This window comes from Stegodyphus dumicola, chromosome 5, assembly GCF_044657685.1.
Source record: "Stegodyphus dumicola isolate Sdum_Otavi_A_Nest chromosome 5, ASM4465768v1".
Lineage (NCBI taxonomy): Eukaryota > Metazoa > Arthropoda > Arachnida > Araneae > Eresidae > Stegodyphus > Stegodyphus dumicola.
The window spans coordinates 153,757,478-153,783,374 of record NC_140772.1 but is presented as its reverse complement, the minus strand read 5'-3'; the positions used below and the strand labels follow the sequence as shown (position 1 = coordinate 153,783,374).

Here is a 25,897-nt window from a genome sequence, read left to right as displayed (position 1 = left end):
GGATGTTATGTAATTTTGGAACATTTTTAAAAAACCTGATAATCAGTGCCATAAAATCGTTCTACACCATACCTTTAGAGAAAAAAGATTGAGCTTTATTGATCAAGTGGTTTTATCAGAATGGGTGTAATTTTTCAACTCTATGAGAATATTTATGCCTGAAAGTCTTGTGAAAAGAGCATACATTGAGGCAGGGTTTGAAAAATATAATTATTAAATTTGAAGAGATTGGAAAGTTGTGTGTGCTGTAAAGAAGAGGACTGAAATAATTTCAAATGAAATTGTGGAAGAAATCACTCAGGCTCTCATCCCAAGATCATTCGGTTCTCAATATTCTTTGACGAAGTGCTTTCGAGTGCTGTCGCATGATCTTTCCCTTGATTGATCAAAAGGTTCTGCAATGTAGTGTAAAGTGGTAGTCATATAAAATTCAAGTTACTGAAAGAGCTGCAACCTGCGACACGAAGAAACACACTAATTTTGCTAGTCTTCTTTTAGGCGCAATGGCTGTGGAACATTTTATAGTTGCATGAGTCGTATGTTATCCTAGATCAAGCAGTTAATATTCAAAATGGTACTTTGGAATTATCCTGTTGACCTGTACACACTCACGAAAATGCGCAAATTCTTTGGCATCATCATAATGAAAAGTAATTTCCAAAATAAACATTTTAACCCTCTGAGCGTTACGGGTTTAGCCTTGAAATTTCAAAGCTCCTCAAAATGTCATGAATAAGTGATATTTTCTTGATTTTAATTAAAAAATGACTCTTTCATTTTGTACCTTGATTCCTTTTCTTCCAATATACATCCAAACTGAAATCAGATACATTAAAAGCTAGCAGAAATTTTCATGTATAATGAATGTGGAAGGCAAACTTCTGTACGGAATTTTCCGGCCTTAACGCTGAGAGGGTTAAACACATTAAATTTATCAAATGATAATAATAACAAAAAAATGTAACTATAAGAATATGTAATAAAAAAGTGTAATGAAAATAATCAAAACAAAGTAAAAACCTGCATTTTTTTATCATTACACATCGAATTATTCTTAATCTAACCCTATATATTATTATAAATCATTTTGGCAGCCAAAAATCCTTGATAGCTTTTAAAGCGCAAACAGAAAGTCATTATCCTTGTGCATTCTCTGCCACATAAATTTATTTACATACAAATCCAAGTGTTTTAAGGTTCTGCGGTATTTCTTGTTTCTTCATTTTGCCAAACCTTACAGTCATTCTATATTTTGTGTATGTGTACCAGTTTCAGGATTCGCAAAATGATATCGTCGATTTACTTTAAAGTGTTGGAATCCCACTGCTTTCAGTTCATTAGTTTTGTAACTATTCCACGAGTCTGAGAAAATTGTAGTTCTTTCTGCAATTTTTGAACAATTTTTTTGTTCAGCCATTAAAGTTACTGTATTTTGATTGGGAACCTGTATGATGAAAAACTCATTCGTCTCTCTGCAGAGTCCCTCAAATATCCATTGTTTTGGAAGAATATGACCGACTTGGTTTTTGCTCTTTGTAGCCTTTCATATATCTCTACAATTTTGTTCAGACCTTGTATTTGTTTTGAATCATGATGTAGAAGGCTATAAGTGCACACTTCCCTCATATAATTGTTCCAGGTAACAATTGTCTTTCCTGTTAAATCCAGCTGTTTTTCTTCCCATTCAGTTTATGTTAATTCTTGTGACCAGTAGTAAATAAACTGGAATGGCAGTCAGAAACAGGAGTTTTGAGCCCTCCAACCATGTGCCTTTTCAAATAGCTACTCATTTATTGCACCTCTTTACATTGCATCGCCATTGCTTATCGGTTTTGATATACAATGCCTATTGTAACCATTAACGCACATTTTCTTACAAGAAATGATTTTATACTATTGAAAATGTGCCACTCTTTGGTGTTAGGCAAATCCCAAGTCAAATCATTTTGCAGCGAAGTAAAAACAAGCAATGTATGTCAATACGCTTAAACTAACTCGCGTAGTCAAGGATTACACTGTTATTTGTGGTTATTGGCACAGAAGCTACTTTTTGGTGAGAATACTTAAGATAATCCCAAAGTATGAAAATGGTCAACCAGATAATCTTCAAAACTTTCTGGGGTACTGTTTGTCCTCACGGTGTGCTTAAATAGCCTCACATCCTGAGTACGTTACTGTATGGTGTGGTTTTACAGCTGATTTTATTCTTAGTCCCTTTTTCTTTGAGAATAACACTTCTCAAAACCCTTGAAGGTGTTCCATCATGGGTGCCCATCACTGCAAACTTCTTCACCAGCAAGTCATTCCTGTCTTAAAGAACGAGAATGTTTACAGACTCCTGTCTTTATGCAAGATGGTACACTACCTCACATTGCTGTACTAGTCAAAGTACTGTTACATGCCCACTTTGGAGATGATTGAGTACACTGGAGATTTCAAGAAATTTTCCAGCCACTTGGCCTCGTTCTTCAGACTTGAATCCGTATGACTTCTGGTTGTGGGGATCTGACAGATCAACTTCCAATTCATTGCGCACCACGTCTTCCCCCCCCTCGCCGCAGAGCAGCGTGAAATTGATAAACAGATTTCGGATTGGCTAGAGCAGTGTTTCTTAACCTTTTTGGCACAATGAACCACTTTAAAAATTTTAAATATGTCATGGACCCCTCTGTGAAAAAAAATTGCTTAAACATCATTCATTACAAAATATATTCTGTTTTATTATTTAATTATTTTAATATTTTTATTTCAATAGTATAAAAAATTTGAAGAAATTAAAATTTTTAATGTGAAGGCTGTTGCTGCTTTTCCTTGATTAACAGATTGAATCAAGGGATGGTTTTCGACAAAGCAACGCACATATCATGTTTGACATTCAGTCTGTTTTGATGTTTTGTTTTTATTGTGACAAGTGTGGAAAATCCCACTTCGCAAAGATATACTGTAGCAAACGGAATAATGGCTGCCATAGCTCGTTTTACAAGCAATGGATAGGCTTCTCTTAAAGAAGACCAAAACTCTCCAAGAGTTTTTGAATGGAAATCCATTTTTAACAAGGATTTTGTTTTCAAATCAATTAGCTCATCTTTGGCAAGGTTCATGTCATCGATACAGTCAATATCACACAGAAAAGGATTACGAATCCACAACTCATCTTTTATATTTATTCCATTCGAATTGAAATATTTTTCAAATGAAATTTGAAGTACTTCCAGGTGTTCACAGATTTCATTTTTCAAGTTATTTAATAACTAACTGTCTTTCCGAGATCCATTTTTAAAAAGCACTTCGTCCAACATTTGAAAGTTTGCATATATCCCATTTTGAATTCTAATTTTCAAAAGTGACATTTTCAATAAAAATGCCTGTAGTTTCTCAGTGGCATCTATAATTGTTGTATCAGGCCCTTGAATTGAAAGACATATATCGTTCATGTGGTTAAAAATGTCTGCCAGGTAAGCCAATTTACATATAAAATCTTTTTTCTTGAAATATTCGAAGAGTGAGTTTTCATTTTCTTCTAAAAAAAAGTGATACTTCTGTCTTCAACATGAAAATTCGTTTCAAAACCTGCCCTCGTGACAGCCAGCGCACTTCTGTGTGGTACAGAAGTACCTCATGTTCTGCGTTCATTTCTTGACACAGTGTTTTAAAAAGACAATGATTAAGAGCTCTACTTCTAATAAAATTCACAGTTTTAATAACTATTGACAATACTTCTTTTAAGCTGGTTAGAAGAGTTTTTGTAGCCAGTGCATGTCTATGTAAAAAACAATGTGTAACAATAACATTAGGAGCCTCTTTTTTTTTTACCAAATGGGCAAAACCAGATTTATTGCCAAGCATCGCAGGTGCTCCATCCGTACAAAATGAATTAAGTTTTTGTTTCCAGTCGAAGTCCTGTTTGGAAAAGAAAACATTTAAAATCGCTAAAACATCAACTGCCTTTGTAGTTTGCAAAAGAGGCTCACAAAATAAGAATTCTTCTTTGATAATATCAGCAGACACCATGTAACAAACAAAAACAAGAAGTTGACTACAATTCGAGATGTCTGTAGTTTCATCCAGTTGCATACTAAAGGGAAATGGCAATGCTTTCAATTCATCGATGATTTGTTTCAAGATATTGCAAGAAATTTCAACTATTCTTGAATGTATCACATCCTTGGACAATGGAATAGCCTCAAGTTTTTTTTTTTTTTTTTTCTCTGTTCCAGTCCACAAACTAATTCAACCATTTCCAGCGCACATGGCTTAATTAATGTCTCTCCAATAGTATACGGTTTCTTACTTTTGGCAATACGATATGCAACTCTGAAAGATGCCTCAACCAAAGGTTTTTGTGAAATACCAAATCCAAGTTTGGTTAATGTTCCAGATTTTGAAAACTGGTCTTTCTTCTTTGTAACAAAATCTAGATCTTTAGATACATTTTCAGGATGAAGAGATTTGAGATGCTCTATCAGTTTTGCCGGTTTCATACTGACGTTTGCCAAAACTTTTTCACACAGAAAGCATTGTGGCTTTTCAACACTGTCCGATTCCTTCATGCAGCAGAATCCATATTTTACATAATTTTCATCATACTTCCTTTTTTTGGACATTTTGGACTACAAAAAATATCAAATAACCAAATGAAACATTAAGAACAAACATTAAGACACACAAAAAAAAAAAAAAAAAAAAAAAACACTTGAAAAAAAAAATACTTTAATTACAACTTATGAAAAAGTAAAACAAATATTTTGTTTTAAAAATTTGCTATAACTTTGCGGAACTGATTTTAACATCACTTTATTTCTAAGTGAAGTTCAAAGGCTACTTTGTGTTTCTAAAAATTTCAAATTTTATATGGTTTGCGAATGTTTTTTTTCTCGTATTGTGGGGGTCTCTATTATTGGGAAATGGCAGACAGACGGCTTACAGAGGTTGCCCGTGACAAAAAAGTTTGTTTTTAAATATTGATGCAGTAATATTTTTAAAAATTGGGAGCAGTCGGCGGACCCCCAAAATATGACCCATGGACTCCCAAGGGGTCCATGAACCACACGTTAAGAAACACTGCTCTATGGCAAGAGTTCTCAACCAGGGAAGAATGCTGTCAGCCTTTTATTGATGTGTTAAGTATTTAGTTTATAAATATAAAATACTACATTTATCCAAGTTGGCTTACAGTGGTTGCCCGTGACAAAAAAAGATTGTTTATAAATATTGATGCAAACATTTTAAAAATTAGGAGCAGTCAGCGGACCCCCAAAATATGACCCATGGACCCCCAAGGGGTCCATGAACCACAGGTTAAGAAACACTGGGCTAGAGAAACAAAGGATAGGCCTTTATCCATTTTTTGCAGCAATTCCACTTTTTGTTTGATGAACATCGAAACATATTTTCGCTTTGTAGAAATATTTGGGAGCTCCAGCATCGGAAATTCTATTTGACATAATCGAAAGTTCAAGCTTACTTTTATAAAACTGCTCTAACAGTCTGCAAAAAATAATAAGCCGGATCCAATTCGAAGATTAAGGAACAACACAATCTGCAACATTAACTAAAATAGATAATTAGATAATTTTAGTAGATACCGTCCGTTATACGTTAAACACGCATGCGTAAACGTATTATGCGCATGTGCACACGCATATGCGCAGCTATAAATGCCTATGCGTAGTGTGTAAACGCCTATTAACGTCAATGCGACGCATGCGCAGAAAGTTAGTAGCTTTGAGGTCTGGATTATGGGTGTTCGAATTCATGACTTTTGACTGTATATGCTAATTTTTACATTAAGCTTCATTTCTATATTTAGTCAATGCCGGGCTTTTCTGCACTTAGTGTGTAGAACAAACACTGAATGATATTTTTGCTTTCTTTCATAAAATAGAAAATTTTCTTTGGATTTCTTTTGTAAACTGAGAAAGATACTAATATGGGTGTTTTATTAAAACATGAAACAGGTATAGCAAGGTTGCCACCTATGCATCCATATAAACATATGTCAGATCTTGGTAACTGCTAAGCTTCTGTCTCAGTTGGAATTCTGAGGGAGATGGTCTGAATATCTTTTTCCGTACAGCCAACCTCTTAAAGAATTTCGACTCGCCATGTATTCTGAATGCCTCTTTGTTACACATATGGTATATACTTAAAAACATGCATGCCTTCTTCGGGATTAGAACCCAGGACTTTCAGTACGGCAATCAGTGTCACTAACTACTGTCATGTCAGCTTTAGGAATATATTAACCCTTTCCAGCATGCTACCTTTCAAAGTTGGAATTTCGGAGGGGGGGGGTAGAAATAGTAGGCAATTTAATCAGGCCTAGAGTAGTACACAGGTAAAATTTTGTAAAGGTAGCACTTACCATTTTAATTCTGTGAGTGTGCTTGAAGCAGGCTCACTTAGTGAATAGAGCTTCGAAAAGAGCTCTGAAGCAAGCATTGCTGGGAAGCGCATAATAGAGTAAAAGATTTTGCGTATGATTAAAAAACAGTAGATTCTAATTACCATAGCAGATAAGCAGTACCCAGGGTGCACCACAATAAGGCCTACTATTCTACACCCCCCCCCAAAAAAGCTCTTCATGGTTATATCATGATTACATGTGTATAAATGAAAAATGGTAACTTGGCTATATGATATTTACATTTCATATTTACACTTTCGTATATTTTGTCATGGGGGTACTTTTTAAAGCAAATGACACCACCTTTGAAAGCACAATCCAAAACTGCATGTTTTCCACATATACTGGGATCTGCATCAGATTCATTATCTGAAAAATAATGCATGATTCGATGCATACCAATGCAGATCAGATCATTATCTGAAGAATTATTCATTATCATATCTGTGTAAAATATGATAATATTTTGCACTTTCAATGCTTCAGAAATGGTCAGCCCTCTTCTATTCATTTATAAAATAATTAAAAGTCAGAGAAAATAAACTAATATTATATCTACAATTAAAGAAAATATAGACTATAAAATAAAATTAAAGAAACATCTACAACTACAAGCTATCAAAACGTAGAGCTAACAAAACTTCTTTCAATGAAAGCGAAAGAAAAAAAAAAGAGAACTGCTTTAGTGAAAAGTTAAAGAGCTAACTGATAAAATTACCCCTGACCTTCAGAAAATCACACCAACAACTCCTTATTTGATAACCAAACCTCCCCTCCAAAAACAACAACAAAAAAAAAGGGGGGGGAAAATGAAACACAGATGTGCACCTACCTTTCTGTTGTAGATGAGCTCACGGAAGAAAATATTGCAGCGAAACAAAGATACAGTTGTTGATCTGGTCCTGGTGTTTCAGTGAATCCACTCTGGGCACACCAGATGTTTGTCATTTGATTTTAGGCAAGATTTCAAGGTAAAAAGTTAAAACTAATATAAAATAAAGAGATCAGCATACAGCAAAATAAATAAATAAAAATAACATAGAAATTTCTTATCAAACAATTGCTTTTATATCCTAAAAAAAATCTGGGAAAAATGAGGGTCTTTAACTAAACATGGCTAAAATGTATGGACTGATTTGTGTTGTGCTGCCATCTAATACAAATAAAGAAGGTTAAAAGTAACCTATAAAGCCTTTTCCATTCAATTTTTCTGTGTGTACAGAGAGAATTTTTTGGGCACAATAGTGTTTCCCCCCCCCATTTGTAAAGGATATATATAGTGGCAAGGAATTCCTCCCCCCATGCAAAGATTAAGATAGTAGTGTACAACTTAGTTTGCCTTAGAGAATGCAGTGTAAAGTATCTTTGTTTTTAATGTTTCACATCAGTTTTGCATATATATGTCTATATTTATGTATGTATCTTTTCCCCCCTCCCAAGCAAGGAGAAGGTGCTCCCTTGACAAGAAAAGGAGCTTGTGCCAATCATGTGCTTGATGTAGCTAATTTTTTTAAGGTAAAATTATTGAGTTTTTAGTTGATAATTGAAATAATTGTTTTCTTATTAAAAGCTATATTTCTATACACACAGTCCTATTATTTTTATTATAAATTTAAATTGGGTTTTATTATGTATCAATTTATATATTTAAAAATATTTTTGTATTACATGCAAATACCATATGCATTGAGTAAATGTAGATTCAATTTTAAAATTTTACTGCATTTGTAATATTTGAAAAGTACTTCAGAATTAACCTTTGATGTGATATGGTTTGAATTACGTTATTACATTCTGGTTTTGTATGCACATGTAGGAATGCACTTGTATGTGAAAAAGGTGCGAATTACTCATTTTATATATTTATGTCATAGATTGACTTTTTAAGAGGGGGATTATCTTACTTTAAAAAGTCAATATAGTCAACTTAAATTGATGCCAAGACTTTTTTATACCTTTAAAACAGAATTCTTAGTTTATTTTTTACCTTCTTTTATAGGGTATTCATGTCACAATTAATGCGAGAATGGAAGAAGATGTTGAACCTTCACTAATCTTGGAAAAGGTTTCTAAGGCCTCCTCTTCTAATTTCAACTTCAAAGATCGGTCTGAACCAGTCGAAAATACTGCTCCTGTTGTAAGTGTTTAGACTTATTTCTAATATAAATTCTTTAAAGAATCTCAGCACTGATTGCTTGGATTTTTTTCAAAATAATAACAGAATTCTGTGTTGTACCTGTTGTGATTAAATTTATAAAATGTGTATTTAAACACAAAAGACTAACTTCTGAGTATTTGTCATTATAATTAATTCATCTTCTCTATCCATTTACAAGTATGTGTTGCACATGTATGCATAAAGAAAATCAGAGGCAAAGGTGGTAAATTTTATAAAATGAGAATATGTAATGAATGAAGGATAAAATAGTATTCTAAAAAAAAAAAAAAAAAAAAAAAAAAAATAGTGAAATAGTATTAGGAAAAGAAATAAAGCATTTTATATTTTAAAATTAGGGAAATTTCAACCTTAGAGTGACACTGATTTAGGCTGTAAATATGTGTTTCAAGGTAACTGGCATGAACTTCTTCAAAGAGCAAAAATACCTGGTCAGAATGGGTATTTTTTTGGGGGGGGATGTGCATGTGTGCTTTTTATTATCCGCAACCACAAGCAAACTTTTTAGTGACTTTGTAAATTGGGAAAAAGCTTTGGTAATTTTTGGGGCTTGTAAGTAGTGTTTTATTCATTAGTGAAATTTAAAAAAAATTATCAGAAAAATAGAAATTTCATGAAAAAAATAAAGATCTATACGGTCGATATTTACATTTCAACAGCCAGTAAAATTATGGTTAAATTTAAATTATGTAAAATTGTGTATTTGAGCATGTACGAGGGTTTCCCCCCCCCCAACCTCCACACAATATGATATCCAGGCAGGTGGTTGGTGTGCATAGTAGGCGACTGCGCATCTCCCCTTCCACGTGCTCTGCCACTGGAAATTTAATTCTGGAAGTTTAACACACTATTTCCTGTTGAGTTGCAGTCGCGTAAACATGGCTTTCGATATTGATTTTTCCACCAAGTGTGAATTGTGAGCTGTTATTCATTTCTTGCAAGCAGAGAAGAGAACAGTGCACCAGAAATTCATCGAAAAATGAGTGTATGGAGACAACTTTATGGGTAATAGCGTTGTTCGTGAATGGTGTTGAAAATTTAAAGATTAAGTGAATTATCGATGAAATTTCTGGAAGTTTCCAAGATCTTCCCTGTACTCTATCTTTACTGAACAGTTCTGCTACAGAAAAGTTTGCGTTTGCTGCATCCCACAGATGTTGACTGACGACCACAAAACTCGCTGAATAGCTGCAGCATTGGAGTTTCTTGACCATTAAAATACTGATGGAAAGGACTTTTTGAAATCCATTGTAACAGGTGATGAGACATGGGTTCAAAATGACATACTAGAAACAAAACGACAATCACAACAGCGGATGCACACAAATTCTCCAAAGAGACCCACAAAATTCAAACAAATCTTCAACAACCGTAAGGTTATGGCAACTGTTTTTTGAGACCAAAAAGGTGTGTTGCTTATGGAAGTTATGCAGCCTGGAACAACAATTAATGCAGATTCACATCGTGGAACTTAGCAATGCTTATGGAGAGCTATTCAAAACAAACGAAGAGACCTGCTGACTTCTGGAATTGTTCTGATTCACGACAATGCCTGTCCTTACAGTGCTTGTGTAGCCCAATGGCTCCTTCAGCAATTTCATTGGTACATTTTCGAACACCCACCATGTAGTCCTGACTTAGCGTGGAATGACTTTCATCTTTTCCCTGAACTAAAGCAGTGGCTTTGGGCGCAGTGCTTCCAAAATAACATGTAACTCGAAGGAACAGTCACAACTCCCTTCCAATCATTGGCGGGAACATTTTATGAAGAGGGTATTGCAAAGCTTGTTCACAGACATGACAAATGCCTCAGTCGTCAAGCTGATTATGTAGAGAAATAACCTGTATTATATATTACTTTCGGTAATAAAATCTCTTTTGTATATTCCTTTTCTTTATAGCCCATCGGAGGTTAAAAAAATAGCCTATATGTGGTATATGCATGTTATGGTTGGCTGGTGTTGCATGCATACTTAAAAATATATAAGGATATCAACAATTCTTTCTTTGTACACAGCAATCCTCGCATACACACTTTATTCTGTAGAAAGAACAGTGATAATTGCGAATCTGCACTACTATTTATCAATTGCAAAAGGGAACACACAGCATTCTCTTGTTCATGTCCAAAAGGAAAGCTGAGAAGAAAGTGAAGTCATTAAAAATGGCAGGAAACATTTATGGAAGCCAGGAAAATGGTGAAAAGTGCACAGCCATATCCTAACATCTCATTTGTGGCTCCTGTAATGTCAGTGGAATACAAAATCATGCTAAATGTCTAACCAATAAAAATAAAGGTACTTTCTGATTATCTGCACTGCTACCAAAAAATTCATGAACTCATTACAAACTTTGGAGAGCATTTGTGAAATTTTCCCTGACTATTATTTCATTAAGTTAATGGACAACAGGCAACAGCCATTTTCAAAATGGCAGCGCACTAAGAATTCCATACAAGAACAATTAAGATCTATTAAAAAAATAATAAGTAAACTAAAATTGTAACTTTAATTTGTAATAGACATTTAACTCTTCTTTTTAATTTAGTTATAGCTTTCTCTCCTAAAAATAGTAATTACTTATAGTGAACCATTCTAAACTGTGTCATCTGAAAATTAATCATTGTCATATGATTCTTGCATGATGCTAATGATATAAGTATTAACATAACGCTTCAGCCAATCGTAATATTAAAATTTCTGAACTGTAACTTAGAATAGGCAGTAAAGTGAAAGTTGTGTCTGGATCATTCTCAGCCTAGCTTTTGAAGCATAATTTAGATTTATTTTGTTGCTTCTGTGACCTACAAGCATGCTGTCTGTTTCTTTCTTCAAATATTCTTGAAAGATTAAAAGTATGAATGTAACTCATTAAGGAAAGCTGTCATTGCGTGCCAGTTAAACACGTCTGTACTAAAAAAAGTAATTTATAAAGAATAAAAAGTATTCAAGCTGCCACAATTGCTATAAATTCATGAACTGGTTTCATTATTAGCAATTATGCCATTAACTTCGAAGTCATCACACATATATATACTATATTGTTACAAATATTGTATTTAGTTAGCTATTTTTAGTAGAATTATGATTAAAATTGTTTTATTTCTCTGTACAATGCAATGCATGATAAATTTTCAGAGAAAACTATGCCGTAAAAATATGAGAGCACCTGTGTTTAACATTGAATAAATAAATGGATATCTCTTTTATTTGTATTGAAATTGAATAAATATAATTGACTACTGTGTTAGCTGTAACCGTAATTCCATCCTCTTGTTGGTTTCCAGAAATCTTGAGAAGCAAAGAAATTACTAGAACTCTTGCGCGACTGATTGAAAGCTTTAAAAAGCCAGAGAGAGACATCTCAGCTCCAGTTGTTTAGTTAGCTGCTGTTGTTATTGTTGATCAGATTAGCTTTCTTTGTGCTGTGCTTTGCATTCTATTTAACATTTTTATGTGTTACTGCGTGATATTGTGGACACTTGTACAAACATTTCTGAGAAAAATTCCACTGTTCTGTTATATTTCTTTTGATAAGAATAAATTTTATTAACCTTTTATTGGACTTGTGCATTCAATCAGTTACAAACCCATACGCACACAGCAATATATATATATATATATATTGCTGTGTATATATATATATATATATATATATATATATATATATGAGTGTGCGTGTTGAGAAATAAGTTATTTTCATATAAATTTTACTTTTCTCTATGACTAAATATGTTTTGATGCATTAATATAAATGTTTTAAAATCTTTACTTGTAATAAAAATTAATGCAAATCCTAAAGTAAAATTTTATTCATAAATAGATTAATAAAAATACAAAATAATGTGTAATTTTTACAAAATTTAGGATTAATACTTATGCAGATGAGATCTTCTAAAGAAATTTTGCATTGATGATAATTATTTTCCACTGATAATTTATTATTATTAAAGGAACTTTTTGTATCATGATAAGTCTGAATCTCTGAACTGCTTTATGCAGTATCATATTTTTGTTTTGCAAAGTATGATACTGATTTGTTTGTATTGTTTATACTTTAGGCAGTATCATATTTTGTTTTGCAATAAAATTCTGTGATGTATCCAATAAAAGTGTTTATCATATTTATTGTTATTTATTATTTTTTGTTAATTTCCATTTAAGCATAAGCTAAATCTCTTTGCAACAGAAGTATCATAAATATGAAAATTTTACAGTATAAAAAATATGAATTTGAAATTAGAAAGGCAGTGTGACTATTACTGCATTCTGAACAGAAATGACATTTTAGTAGTTCTCGATATCTGTATTTACATAATTCTCGATATCCATTGATTATAGTCTCAATAGTCCAATTTTTATTGTGGAACAGTTGCCTAGATTATCAGTTAATTTAAAAATGTATGTATGTATTTCTAATTTATATAAAGCATTTTATTTGTTACAGGGTAGTGTATACAAAAGAATTATGCCAACTAGAGAAATAAATCCAGCAGAAATTGAAAAGTTTTGGATGAAAGAGCAGGTATTGTATTTCTAATACCATTATTTGTAAGTTTTGAACAGATCAGAATCCATTATCGTTATAGGGTGGTACAGATAAAAGTAGCTTGGAGAGCACACAGTTCAAGTGAAAATGAAGGTGATAAAGGCATGCAAAAGATGCTGAGAGTGTGAGCATTTATATCTTTGCATTTTTAGATCATGAATACCAGGTTGTTAAAGGCCACAGCCTACCTGGTGAGATAGGATATAGTAAATTGTTCTACTATGACTCTTGAAGGGTGTAAGGATTGGTGCAATGCACTTTTTTAGTGCCTCTCCCCTCCACACAAAATAATAATAATGTACTGAAAAGTTCAGAAATTTAAATGGACAGCTGGCAACAAGTTAGCCATCGCCTCCACAGATAATCCTGTCATATCAAATGCTTTGAGGATGTGATCCAATGAATTGTAAGCTATATAGGCTGTTGCTGTATCCTGTTAGAAGTAATTGTTTGTAAGTTCCTCATTTATTAATTGATTAGCAAATAAATGCTATTTATTTGTATTTACATAGCTACTTTTATTTTATCACCATGTGTAACTTAGAACTTTTGTGTGCTTTTTATTTTATTTAAGTGTTAATTTTAAGTATGAATTTTAACAGGCTCTGTTAATGCAACACATATTTAATGAAATTTTCTAAATTTCTGTTGCACATATTTGCATGTATAGGAGGAAGAAAAAAAAAGGATTTTTGAGGAAAAAAAGAAGGCTGAAGAGGAAAGGAAAAAATTAGAGGAGGAAAGGAAAGAACGGGAGGTAAATTATTACTGACTGCATAGTTTTCAGTACTGAATATTAACTGATTTTTTTTTTTTTTTTTTTTTTTTTTTTAGTGGGGGGATAATGTTAATGTCTTTTTGGCCATTGCTCATGACTATGCATGCTGAGCTATCATCTTTTTCATATCCTGCCCTCATATCAAGTATACATATTTATTTTAGATTATTATAATCTGCTATAGTTTTATCTATGAATTATATTTCTTCCTCAAATGGTTAATCAGTATTATCTTCTTAAATTAATCATATGTTATATATATTACACAGTTTCCTTTGAACCAATTTCAGTGTGTATTATTACATTTTGTTTATGTTTATCATTGCTGTCTTTCTTAATGTACACTTTCATGAAAATTAGCATGCTGCAGATGTTCAGCTGTAAGAAAAGTCACATAACTTTGGTTTCATTCTTAGTAAATAACAAAGCCCACAGTTATATAAGAAATGTCATAAAATTTGCATGCAAATATGCATTACATGTAATATCATACCTCAAATATCATAGTTAAGTGAAACAAGTGGTCTATAATACCACTTGAAAAACTTAACAAATAATAAATATCACATCCATATGTGGAAACATATGGCAAAACTAGACATGCACTATTTATATAGGGGTATATATATATATATATATATATAAAAAAAAAAAAAAAGAATTGCTACACAAATAATTGAAAAATTATTTGATAATGGAAATTTGGCATTAGTAAACACTCTTTAAATTTGATTTAATATATAATGACTGTTTTTTTAATGGACCTTTCTCATCATATCTACCATATATTTCTGTATATAAGCTGAAAGCACATTTTTCTTTACAAATTTGTCCAAAATTCAAAGTCTATATGTAACCTAAAATAAAAATAAAAAATAAAAATAAAAAAATCTTGAACATTCAAGCATGTTGAATGAGGGTGAAAATGTAGCCAAGCAAGTAAAGTGGGTGGAATATTTTCCAATCAAATCACTGTAAAGTAAAACACCAGATGTCAACAACAATAGTTTTAATTCTGGTAACCCTATCTGAAGCTAGTACATTTCCCCCTTCATTTGTTGTCTTGTATATTCTTCTTCTTCTGAGGCATTACAGTCTACTGCTGGCCAAGGCCGTCTCAATCAGTCTACGTCATCTGGACCTATTTATGACAATACTTCTCCAGTCTGCCCTATGTATGGTATTAATGTCATCCTCAACAGCATCAAGCCACCTAATTGGTGGCCTTTCTCACTTTCTAGCTCGCATAGGTTTGATAAGCGTGAGTTGTTTTACTGGGTTTGTGTCTTCATTTCTGTATAAATGACCCAGCTTTTATCATGTGGCTTTTTATGACCTTGAGATCAGGCTGTCTAAATTTTTGGTAGATTTCATGATTATACATTGATCTCCAAACACCATTTTCACAAACAGTGGCAGATATTTTTCTTAGTGTTTTACGTTCAAAGATCAGTAGTTTAGTTTAAATTAGTTTAGTCATTGTGCAGCACTCGCAGCCATATGTTATGATGGGGTCATCTTGTATATGATCTATAGTATTTGTGCTGTATATGATAGTATTTGTGCTGTCTTATTTTCTGTGCCATTTTATTTTTTGTAAAAGATATGCTGGAAGTGAAATTCTTACAAGGCAAATTTCATGCTACTTATGATCATGTTTGTTGAAAATTCTAACAGTATGGCTGCTGGAAAAAAGAAAAAAAAAATATGTAAAACAATTTCAAGAGTGGAGAGTGCTAGGTGCAAATTTTGCCAACATCAAATTTTTCATTTTGGCAAAGATGCAACAAACCAGCATTAGAAACAGTTCTTCAAAAAAAGGGGGGAAAACTCATTTTCATAAAACAAATAACACATTTCTTTTAAAATTAATGTAAACTTAAGAAAGATAAACTAAAGAAATTAAAAAAAAGTGCAATATTTGATATTGCTTGTCCCTGGCTGGAAAAGTACTTACATTTTTTTGCGAGATTAGTGGATCTGTATGTAAACCAACCCCCATATTTTAGCTTCAGAGAAAGCTCCAAAAATTCTTCGCTAGTACATGAAAATATATGATATTTTAGTGTTATATTTTTTTGAGGGGGTTGCATGTTTTATTTGCTAGAGATAATACATACACTTGTGTAGTATTTCTAATAGACTTTTTTCGTTTATATGTATGTTCATTTTTTTTTTTTAATTTATTTATTTATTTATTTATTTATTTTTTATTTATTATTCTTTTTTTAAGTTACGTGATTCATCAGCTAGAGAAGAATGGGTAAAAGAAAGATCTAGATCTATTAATCAGATGAAAGAGGCTGAAAAGAATGCTGATAATAACGCAAGAAGTATAGTTCAAGAAAAAATGCAGTGGGTGAGAAAAATTCGAAAAAAAAAAAGCTTTTTAAAATTATTTCCTTTTTAAACTAGACTGCAATTGTTCATAAAAATATCAATTTCTATATAGGAGAAGCAGTTAGAAGATGATGCCAAAGAAGAAAAAGAAAGAAGAATGAGAAGTGAAAGTCTAAGAAGAGAAAGGAGTTATGTAAGTGTAAATCTATGATTTTTTTAATTGGAACTGTAATTTAATGTATACATGTATGTACACTGCACCAAAAAAAATGTGACAGTTCTGTATCTCCCGTTCCTCTGGGCCAATTGGCAAAATATAAATTGCGTCTTTCATGTCTCGTTTGGTTTGGTTTATATAATTATTTCAACGCGCACTAGGGCTATCTGCCTAAAGGGAGGGGTGCCTTCGTGGAGGACTTTCTAAGGAAAACTGGCTCATATAAACGTTACACATGAAGAAAACCACAAAAACGGCCATGCAGCCAGCCCGTTCGCGGAATTCGAACCTTGAACAGAATTACCAGTGTTCAGCGACTTTACCACTCAGCCGCTTTTATGTCTCGAAAGCCCGACTTAGGATATATATTAGGTTTATATAAGCATTGTTCTAACATAGGTATTTTGTGGTATTTGGTACAAAATCGGACTTTTTCTGAAATAACATACCAATTTTTTTCCCATATTTTGATTCTATGACTCAGATTATGCCTAGATATTAAATTTTGTAAAATTTGGTGCAAAATTTACGGAGAAATTCAAAAATATATCTTGGCGCAATTTTTTCAGGTCGCACCAAGAATAATTCACTTGGTAAATTTCTTAATATATGGCAACCTATTTTCCGTACCCTTCCATTATGCCGGAACCGAAAAAAAGACACCTCTTTCCTATCTTTTTATATTGTAGATGAGTGAGAAAAAAGTCAATTTGTTCTTACTTTCAAATAATTTTCACAAAGTGCGTAAACCACATTTTCGTTATTATCGCTTTCAGGAAATATGCCAATATATAAATTCACGTACATCTTCGAAAATTTTGAATAAAAAGGTCTAATTTTTTGCAGGTATGCTTAAAAATGCATCTACTTTAAGATGATCGTAAAAATTTTATAGTTTATAATTGAAAATGTTTTTCAAAAAATTTAGAGAAATTATTTAAAAATACAAATTTTAAAATAAATCTTTAAAAATGGGTGAATTTTATTTGGAATGAACCTAAATTTCGAACTGTGTAAAAAGGAATCAAATAAGTTAAATAAAAAAAGGGATATTAATGAATACATACCAAACTGAATTAACATTGAGGAGCTAAAATTTTGAGAGCTAATTTTTTAAAACTACTCGTGCGATTTTTACAAAACTTGGTAGTCTGTCATAATTTGAGTCATAGAATCGAAATATGGAAAAAAATTGGCATGTCATTTCGGAAAAAGTCTGATTTTGTGTCAAATACCTATGTTAGAACAGTGCTATAGATAAATCTAATACATATCCTAAGTCACGCTTTAGAACTGTCCCATTTTTTTTTCACAGTGTATATCTACAGAAAATTAGTGTGATACAAGATAAGCTAATCATAAAAAAAAAAAAAAAAAAAAAAAAAAACTTACAACTTTAAATTTTTAAAAGAATAATGAATTTGTTCTTTGGATGCCAGGTTCTGGAACTTGTATTATCCTAATGCTTGTGCTAGGAAAGATTTGTTGAATATTAACCAGTTCATTAATTTAAGAGATTTAATTCAAATGACTGTTTATAATATGTTACAAAGAACATTTTTTTTTTTTTTTAACATGGTAATTACAGAACTTTATAACTGAACAAGATATTATGTCTGTCAGTGAAATTAGAGAAACTGTTAGCACAAAAAAACTAAGCAACTTAAACAAGATCATTGAAAGACATGTTTAATAAAGCAGACAAATAAATATTGAGCCTCATTTAAAAAAAAAATTTGATTTATCTAAGGTTATTAATGCTTTCATAAACAACTATTTCATGTTTTTAATTTTGATTTCTACATGTCATCTTATTAGATTTAAACTGATGATATCAAATTCAGTCATGGAAGGTCTAACGAGTCCAGTACTGTATTTCCTAACTTCATTATCTGTTATTTTCTTTAATTAGGCACTTAAGCCCAAACACCAGTTTTTTTTTCCCATGGATTTTTAACTTTCTTCCTCTCTTTAACATATCAGCCAGACTTTCTTTCCCAGGATTGCAGGAAAGAGAGAATGTTTTTATTTGTATTCCCATTATTGCTCAGTTTTGAATGAATAGCTGCCATTTTTTCAAAACGCCCTTTATCCAATGTAATAATGCAGAAGAATGTCTAAAAATAATGCATTCATCTTTAGTCTTTTTCTTAACTGTTGTGTGATATCTGAAATTAATTTTGCTTTGATGAGTGGTTATGCCAGCTCCACTCTTGGAAAAGATAGTTTCTTTAGTGAAACTACTCTATTTGGAAATTACAAAACTACTTAGTACTTTACCATCCTCCATGTTAAATCACAGGTGCACGTGTTGTTTGCTTTCATCTGCGAAACAATGCATTTGAACATCCCAGCTATTCAACCTTACTGTTGTTTCAGAAAAACTGTTGGGGATTTTTATATCCTTAATAATTGATATTTTGTCAGACTATTTTTTCATTTGATTTTGAAAGTCTGATCGCAATGGATTATCCCAATCTATACCTAGTTGCCATACTTCCTGCATTAGCACTTTTTTTTGGCCACATCCTGTGTGGAACAATGTAGCAATGTTAACATAGCATTTCTTATGGCTAGCATACCCTTAAGGGCTCACTTTTTGTGAGTACAGGTATGGCAACCCTGAGATACTTTGGCGCTTCAAGGTATCACCCTCTTGGTGAGATGAGGGTCATGATCCTGGAGCTCTGGTGATCTTTCTTCCTTACTTTTTCTTCTCTCCTTATCTATACTATTTCCATTTTTCCACCCATGTGGTTTTTCCTTTTCGGATATTGGGGCTCAAAACGAAATTCTACTGCTTTTCTTAGTGTCTAGTTTCTCAGAGAGAAAAACTGCCTACACATTTGCCATGCGTTGTGACCCATAAGGCTGGAAAGGAGGGGCCTGGTAGTTGAGGACCAAGGTACTATCCCCAACACACTGCTTTTGCCTCTGCTTCAGATTGAAACCAGAGGCACTTAGCTCTCAAATTCATACCCGCATCCTGAAAAATATTTACAGCATCTACAGAGAATCGGTATGCATCTTCTACAGTTTTATCTCCATAAAATAAATCATCAACGGAAAGAGAAGAATTAAGCATTTTAAAATTCTCGGGGTGGTCCCCTTTATAACTTGAAACATGATATTTTATTGTAGAAGCCAACAGAAAAGGACTAACCGCCGCCCTGAACGGCACCCAACACATGTGCATGATATTACATGATTGGGGATCATTCCTCTCCTCAAAAAAGAAATTTTAAGTAATCCCTGTCTTCTTCTGCAATGCCAATAATTAAAAATGCCTTTTCTGTGTCCCTACAAAATGCTATTTCAGGTTCATGAAACCTCAGGATCACATCAGGAACTTTCGAAGCCAGATTTTGACCAGTTTCTAGACGTTTATTTATTGATTTGAATTTTCCTGTCTTCATTTATAACAAAAGAAGCATTGAAAACTACACGAACACTGGTAGTCTCAGAATCGTGTATTACAGCAATGGTTGAGGGTGTGGCATATAATATTGTGAAAATTTGATTTTGATTTCATTAGGGCATTCTTTGAATATTTTTTTCCTTAACTGCTCTTCAATAATTTCCTTATATTCTTGCAATATTTCTGGAGTTTTCTGTAATTTTTTGTTTTAAAAGTTCAGACTGCCATTTTGCGATGTCAAAGTTATTTTTTAATTCTTTGGTAGCAGATTTCCACAATAGTTTACATTCATATCGTCCGTTTTTAAACTGTATATCTCTTTAAAAATGGCTAATTAGGTCATTATCAGTTTGATTAATTTCATTTTTGCCTTCATTTATTATTCCCTTTAATGAACCTGCCAAAGCACGCTTAAATTATCTGACGCCGAGGCATTCCCTACCATTACTGTGAAGTACTTTGAATCATTACCTTTCATTCGCTTTTTTCATCCCCCACTAACAGCCATCCAAAAATGGAATTTAGGGCTTAGAGATGTTTATGCATTTTTGACCTTGTCAACACATCCCAGAATTGGTGGGTGCCAACTAATATTCCCACATGTTGTAATTCTTCATTGTTGTTTACACTTAGATCTGCTAAATGTAAACCTAAACGCTTCATTTTTTTCGAGCATGTTATGTCTGGGATTCTTTATGGGACAAGCTGATATTGTATTAGTCACTAGGCATTTCAATTTTATTTTATTCTTCTGATTTCTATCTCATAATTCAATTATGACACAGGATAATTCTCAATTATTGGTTTCTGTGTTCCAATCAGAAAAAAAAACAGTGATTTTGCATTTCAGATAGGTTCTAACTTTAAAGATTTCACTAAGGTATCTTTAATAAATTATCTTTCACTACCTTGATCAAGAAGAATATGAACAACTTTAGTTTTGTTTTTGTTGCAAGCCAAAACAGTAAATGTTTGTAATAAAGTATTTTTCGAAATGGAAATATTACACTGAGAAACCAAAGTGTTAGTATTAACATTTGAAATAAAAGGTTCCTTCTTCAAATTCATGGCAATTGATTCATTTTCAGATAAATTACATAAATTTGATCTTTCCTCATTACCTTTCAAACAGATAAATTCATGATGATTTTTGCTGTTACATTTACTACATACATTAGCTCTTCAAAAGCAACTCAAATAAAATTTCTTTAAGCATTTAAAACATCCATTTTGCACTTTGAGAATATTTATATTCTCAGTTACCCCTTTACAGCATTTAAAAGAATCGTGGTGTTTCTCACAGAAGATGTATACTGGCTGTGCTGTAGTGTTAATATTTCCACATGTTGTAATTCTTCCTTGATATTTCTGTTGTGTCTTTTATTTTTTCTGATTATAATAATTAGTAAATGTTTTATTTTCACCACAAGCCACTTTTGCAACATTCAACCTCCTTTAAGAATAAAATGAATTTAAAAATGTCAACATCGCCTTCATCCCTTTGCCTGTTAAATTCTAAAATAAGATCGTGGGACAAGATTTTTTGCAAAATAGGCATTAATGAATGTCCGAAAGAACTTGATGTAACATTTATCACTTCGAATAGAGAATTTCGAATAGAGATCTCAAGCGCATCATAAATTCGGCATAATGCTGAAACATTAGAAGAATTTTTTACTTCTTCCAAATTTAGTGTTTTATTCATAAAGGAATTTATAATAACATCTATTTTCCCGAACCTATCTTTCAGAATTTTTATGCAGTTGTCATAATAATTGTTATTTAATTTCGAATCCTGAAACAACATTGGCAGCTTGACAGCTTAAGGTTTTAAGATATGCGAATTTTTCAACTTTCAAAATGCTTTTGTTTTTATCTGTCTTACTTTAGAAACTGTTCCATAATTTTTGCCAATGTTTCAGATCTTCAAAACATTTCTCAATTACTAACTTTAACTGAACATTGATTTCTTCATTTTTCTCTTAAAGACACATGCATACTTTGTGGTTATGCGAATCACTTGAAGCTGACTCAATCTTAGTTTTGCTTTTGAGGTAACCTAATATTCTACTTAATTATTTGAAACATTTTGCTTTATATTCCTGAGTCACCATTATCTCTTTTTCTAGCTGATCAATTGCAATAGAAGTTTTGATTTCACTGTTGAGAGCTTTCAATTCATTATTTCTTTCTACCAAGAGCTCGTAATCATCTCTTAAATCCTGCTCATCAAGCTCCTCTCCTGACTTGCAAGTTCTAGCACTGCCATTTTTTTAGTACTATATAACAGAATATATCCAAGGATCAACAATAAATATAAAATGAGGAGTTAGAATTTTTCCTCGCAGGCATGATTTAGTAATACAAAAAGTTATGGTTTAATCATCTCAGATATTCCATCAACAATGCACCATATGAAACTAATACGAAAGTTGTAACTATCATCATTTGATTTCATTCTTTCGGTGGTTCAGGTTTTTATGTAATAGGCGATAAAAGGCTCAGTCTAAAAAACACAGCAACAACTAATTTATTTACAAATTACTGAAATAGAGCATAATATTGTTTTGATAGTAATTGTTAGGGCCAGCAACTCCCTTACAAAACATTCTAACTCTAATTCGAAGAAAAAAGGAAGGTGGAGTGTCCTGAGTAGGCATTTTGCAACAATATTTTGTGTCTATTTAAAAAAGCAAAAAAATATGTAATGTTTTTATTAGAAATATTGTGAATTAAATGCATTTTTATTTAAATTAATCAGATAAAGTAAAAATACTATTCTTAAGATCTGCATCTATTGCTTTTAAATAGTTTGTTAATTTAACAGATTAAATATGAAAGAATAATATCTAACATTTTTCAGAAAGGGCAGCAGACTGGAATGAAAAGTAAAAAATGTTTTGAGACTAAAAAAGGCCTGTCTATACGTAGCGATTTTCTGAGATAGCTCGCCTGTCTACACGGAACGATTTTCTCGTTAGTACAGGAATTCACTCAGCCAATCACTGTGAAAGGAAGTGTTCCCGCCCTCTATAGCGTCACACTGTCTGCAATTTGTAAACAAAGCTTACGGTGTTGTCAAATAGTCAAAATAATGGATGACTATTTTAAATTGCTACTATAGATACAGCAATTTTGAACATAGCTATTGCTACAGAAGGGGGAAAAATGCGTTTGGACCAGAAATTGGGTCAAACGAGGAGAAATTCATAGTGCCTTCATAATACCCTGCTCCAGGAGTTGCGTATTAAAGATGCGGTACAATTCGGAAAGTATTTACAAAAGATGCCGCAAGATTTTGATTTTTTGCTAAATTTAGTTTGCAGGAAAATTTAAAAAAAATATATGCTTTTCCTTTGTATACTGAGTACACAGATTACTCCTTTTTTTATTTTATTTATTTATTTTTAAATTTCACTTTCTGACATTCCTATTTGTGCATTTAAATCTTGAAATAATAAAATAACCATCTTTCAGAAAAAATAAGAACTACTGTGTTTTAAATCGAAAATTTTATTAATGAATAAATAGGCAATAATGTCATGAATATCAAACCAATATGAGTAAAAAGTAGTAATCAAAAAATAAAGATTACTACATTAAAAAGCAACAGTGTAATTTGAGTGCAAAAATTTTAAATAAGAAATATCATAAAGGTGCAAAGTCTTAAGTAGTGTATTTATTGAACATTAAAAAACTAATATCAGCATAATTAAATAACTAATACAGTCTGAAAACTATGATCATATGACTCTATCAGTTAATCAGCGAATAAAATTTAGCAATATTGTATTAAATTGGGCTGTAATTTGCTTTCGCAAAACTCAATTAACACAAAACTGAGTTTGTGACTTTTTTTTTACCAGTAGATCTAAAACACGTGCCAACGGCCATTCGAAAAATAAAAAGAAAGACTTTAAAATTCAATAAACACCCCACCCGTAGGCGAAAAAATAAAACGTGACTTTTAAGTCATGCAGTTCGAATTTAGAGATGGAGAAACTAAATTAAAAAGTTCTTCCAGGTGCAGAAAGTCCAAAATTAATGTGGAAGATCGAACCCACGATCTCGATGCACGGAGAAAACATAGTCTACTCTTTACCACTGGGCTATAATCGCTCGTGCAGGAGATGTCGGAAAAGCTATGTACTTTGTCACCTGATTAACTCCCATTTTCGGCAAAGTCAATTGAGTCTCTGTGCTGCTTTATTCTCGACTGGAGATTTTGCTTTTTTGAATTTTTTCAATAAGTGTGACCACAGTTTCAAGTAGTTTCTGAATATTTTCATCTAGTACCCATGACATGGCATCATTAATAGTTTTTGGAACTTTTCTTGGGGAAGTTAAAATAATTTTCACCCCGAATAGAAAATATTTGAATATATAAAGTAATGGGGAAGACAAAGCTTACCAAAATAAGAGAATCCCTTAATTTTTTATTTTTAAAATTTACATTACTTGTGTCCCACAACACAACATTTTCTTTATAGAAATATATTAATTGAGTTTTGCTCCAACGAAATGCAGCCATGTTTATTATTCCAAATGAGGCGAAAAGCACGTGATCACTCAAAGCAATCTTATTGGCTAGAGACTCCGATTTTATCGTACGCTAGTAAGCAGTGAACACCAGTTCTGAAATCGTGGCAGAGAACATGACCGATTTTTGCCGCATGCGCAGATCCTTAAAATTGTTGTTCTACGAGAAAGTCGGCCGAGAAAATCGCTATGTGTAGACGGGCCTTAATAGTCGTTTTGGTCTTTAAAAAAATGATATTTTAAATTTTAGTTTCTCAGCAACAAAACGTTCTTTATAAGCAAAATGATATGCTAATACAAAAAAGTTGTTGGTGTGGAAATATTAAATGCGTTAATTTAATTAATTGTTTAGGCTTTATTTCACTTAAAAATCTTTTAATTTATCCCGAAAAGGTGTTTAAGTAATATACTTTTTTAATAATCTGTAAATGACACCCAGATGGTATAGTAATTAGGGAAGCCTGACTGCGATACCGAAGGGCCTGGTTTCGAATCCCGGAGAAGGCATGGTTGTAACTGTCCATTTCCTTCATAGGAGGTGATGGTGGCCCACCTTTTAGGTGCCTCCATAATAAAGAGACCACCACATCTGACCTTGAGTAGATTAATGGACTGGCTTACACTGTAACTGTTCACAATCTGCCATTAGGGGGAAAAAAAAAAATCTACAAATAATTCATATAAATGGGAATAATTTTTTGTAATAATTTTTGGTTTTGTAGGAAGCTCAAACATTAATATCTCAACGAAAAATTAATGCACGGGCCATATTTGAACAAAATACGTGTGCAGGACAGATGTCAAGTGTTCAGGCATCTAGGCAGCCAAAAATTCTTCAAGAATTTGAAGAGAACCAAGCAAGAATAGGAAATCAACACCATAACCAGTATCTTTCTCAAAACATTCATTCTCCGGAATATCAAGAGCCCGTAAAGCTTGAAAAAGAGCCAGAAAGTGATACAAGAGCATCTGTTTCACCTCCTGAAGAATTTAATTACACACGTAATTTATTAAAGGAAGGTTTACCTCCTCGGCAAGATTCTGAGATGGAAGCAAATGCTGAAGAGGAGCAAAACTGGGATGGTAATTTGGTTTTTTTCAAATTCTTAGCTTTCGACATGATATGTGAGTACATTGTCATTTCCTGTGATAATATATCTTAAAATAAATTAAAGAGACAAAACCGTCTGAGCATTTTTTGTAGAATGAATTTGTAATTAAATTAAAGAACAAAAATATCTTTGATCTTCAGTGATTTAGATAATTTGCTAAAAAAACAGAAAATATTTAGCAAGCAGGCTTTACCATGATTACTTTTCTCTTTCTAGATCCTGGTATTATTTTGGTGTGTATATATGGCACAGTTAAGTACAGTAGACTTTATTTGTTAGCGAAGAGCTTCTTAACTTCATCACTGTCACCGTGTTTTCCTTTTTTGATGCATTTTTTTTAAAGTTTTTTGAAAAAAAAACATA

At 32.3% G+C, this 25,897-nt stretch overlaps 1 protein-coding gene across 1 annotated transcript in view; it reads left to right on the top strand.

Moving 5' to 3' along the window:
• The window catches only part of Abp1 (Actin binding protein 1), a 53,687-nt gene that overhangs the window by 8,766 nt on the left and 19,024 nt on the right, over positions 1-25,897 (top strand). The window contains exons 4-10 of the mRNA XM_085817256.1: positions 7,847-7,921; positions 8,406-8,543; positions 13,029-13,106; positions 13,801-13,887; positions 16,142-16,267; positions 16,361-16,441; positions 25,145-25,505. Of these exons, the coding sequence (XP_085673382.1) occupies positions 7,847-7,921; positions 8,406-8,543; positions 13,029-13,106; positions 13,801-13,887; positions 16,142-16,267; positions 16,361-16,441; positions 25,145-25,505 (946 nt within the window). The remainder of the gene's footprint in view (positions 1-7,846; positions 7,922-8,405; positions 8,544-13,028; positions 13,107-13,800; positions 13,888-16,141; positions 16,268-16,360; positions 16,442-25,144; positions 25,506-25,897) is intronic.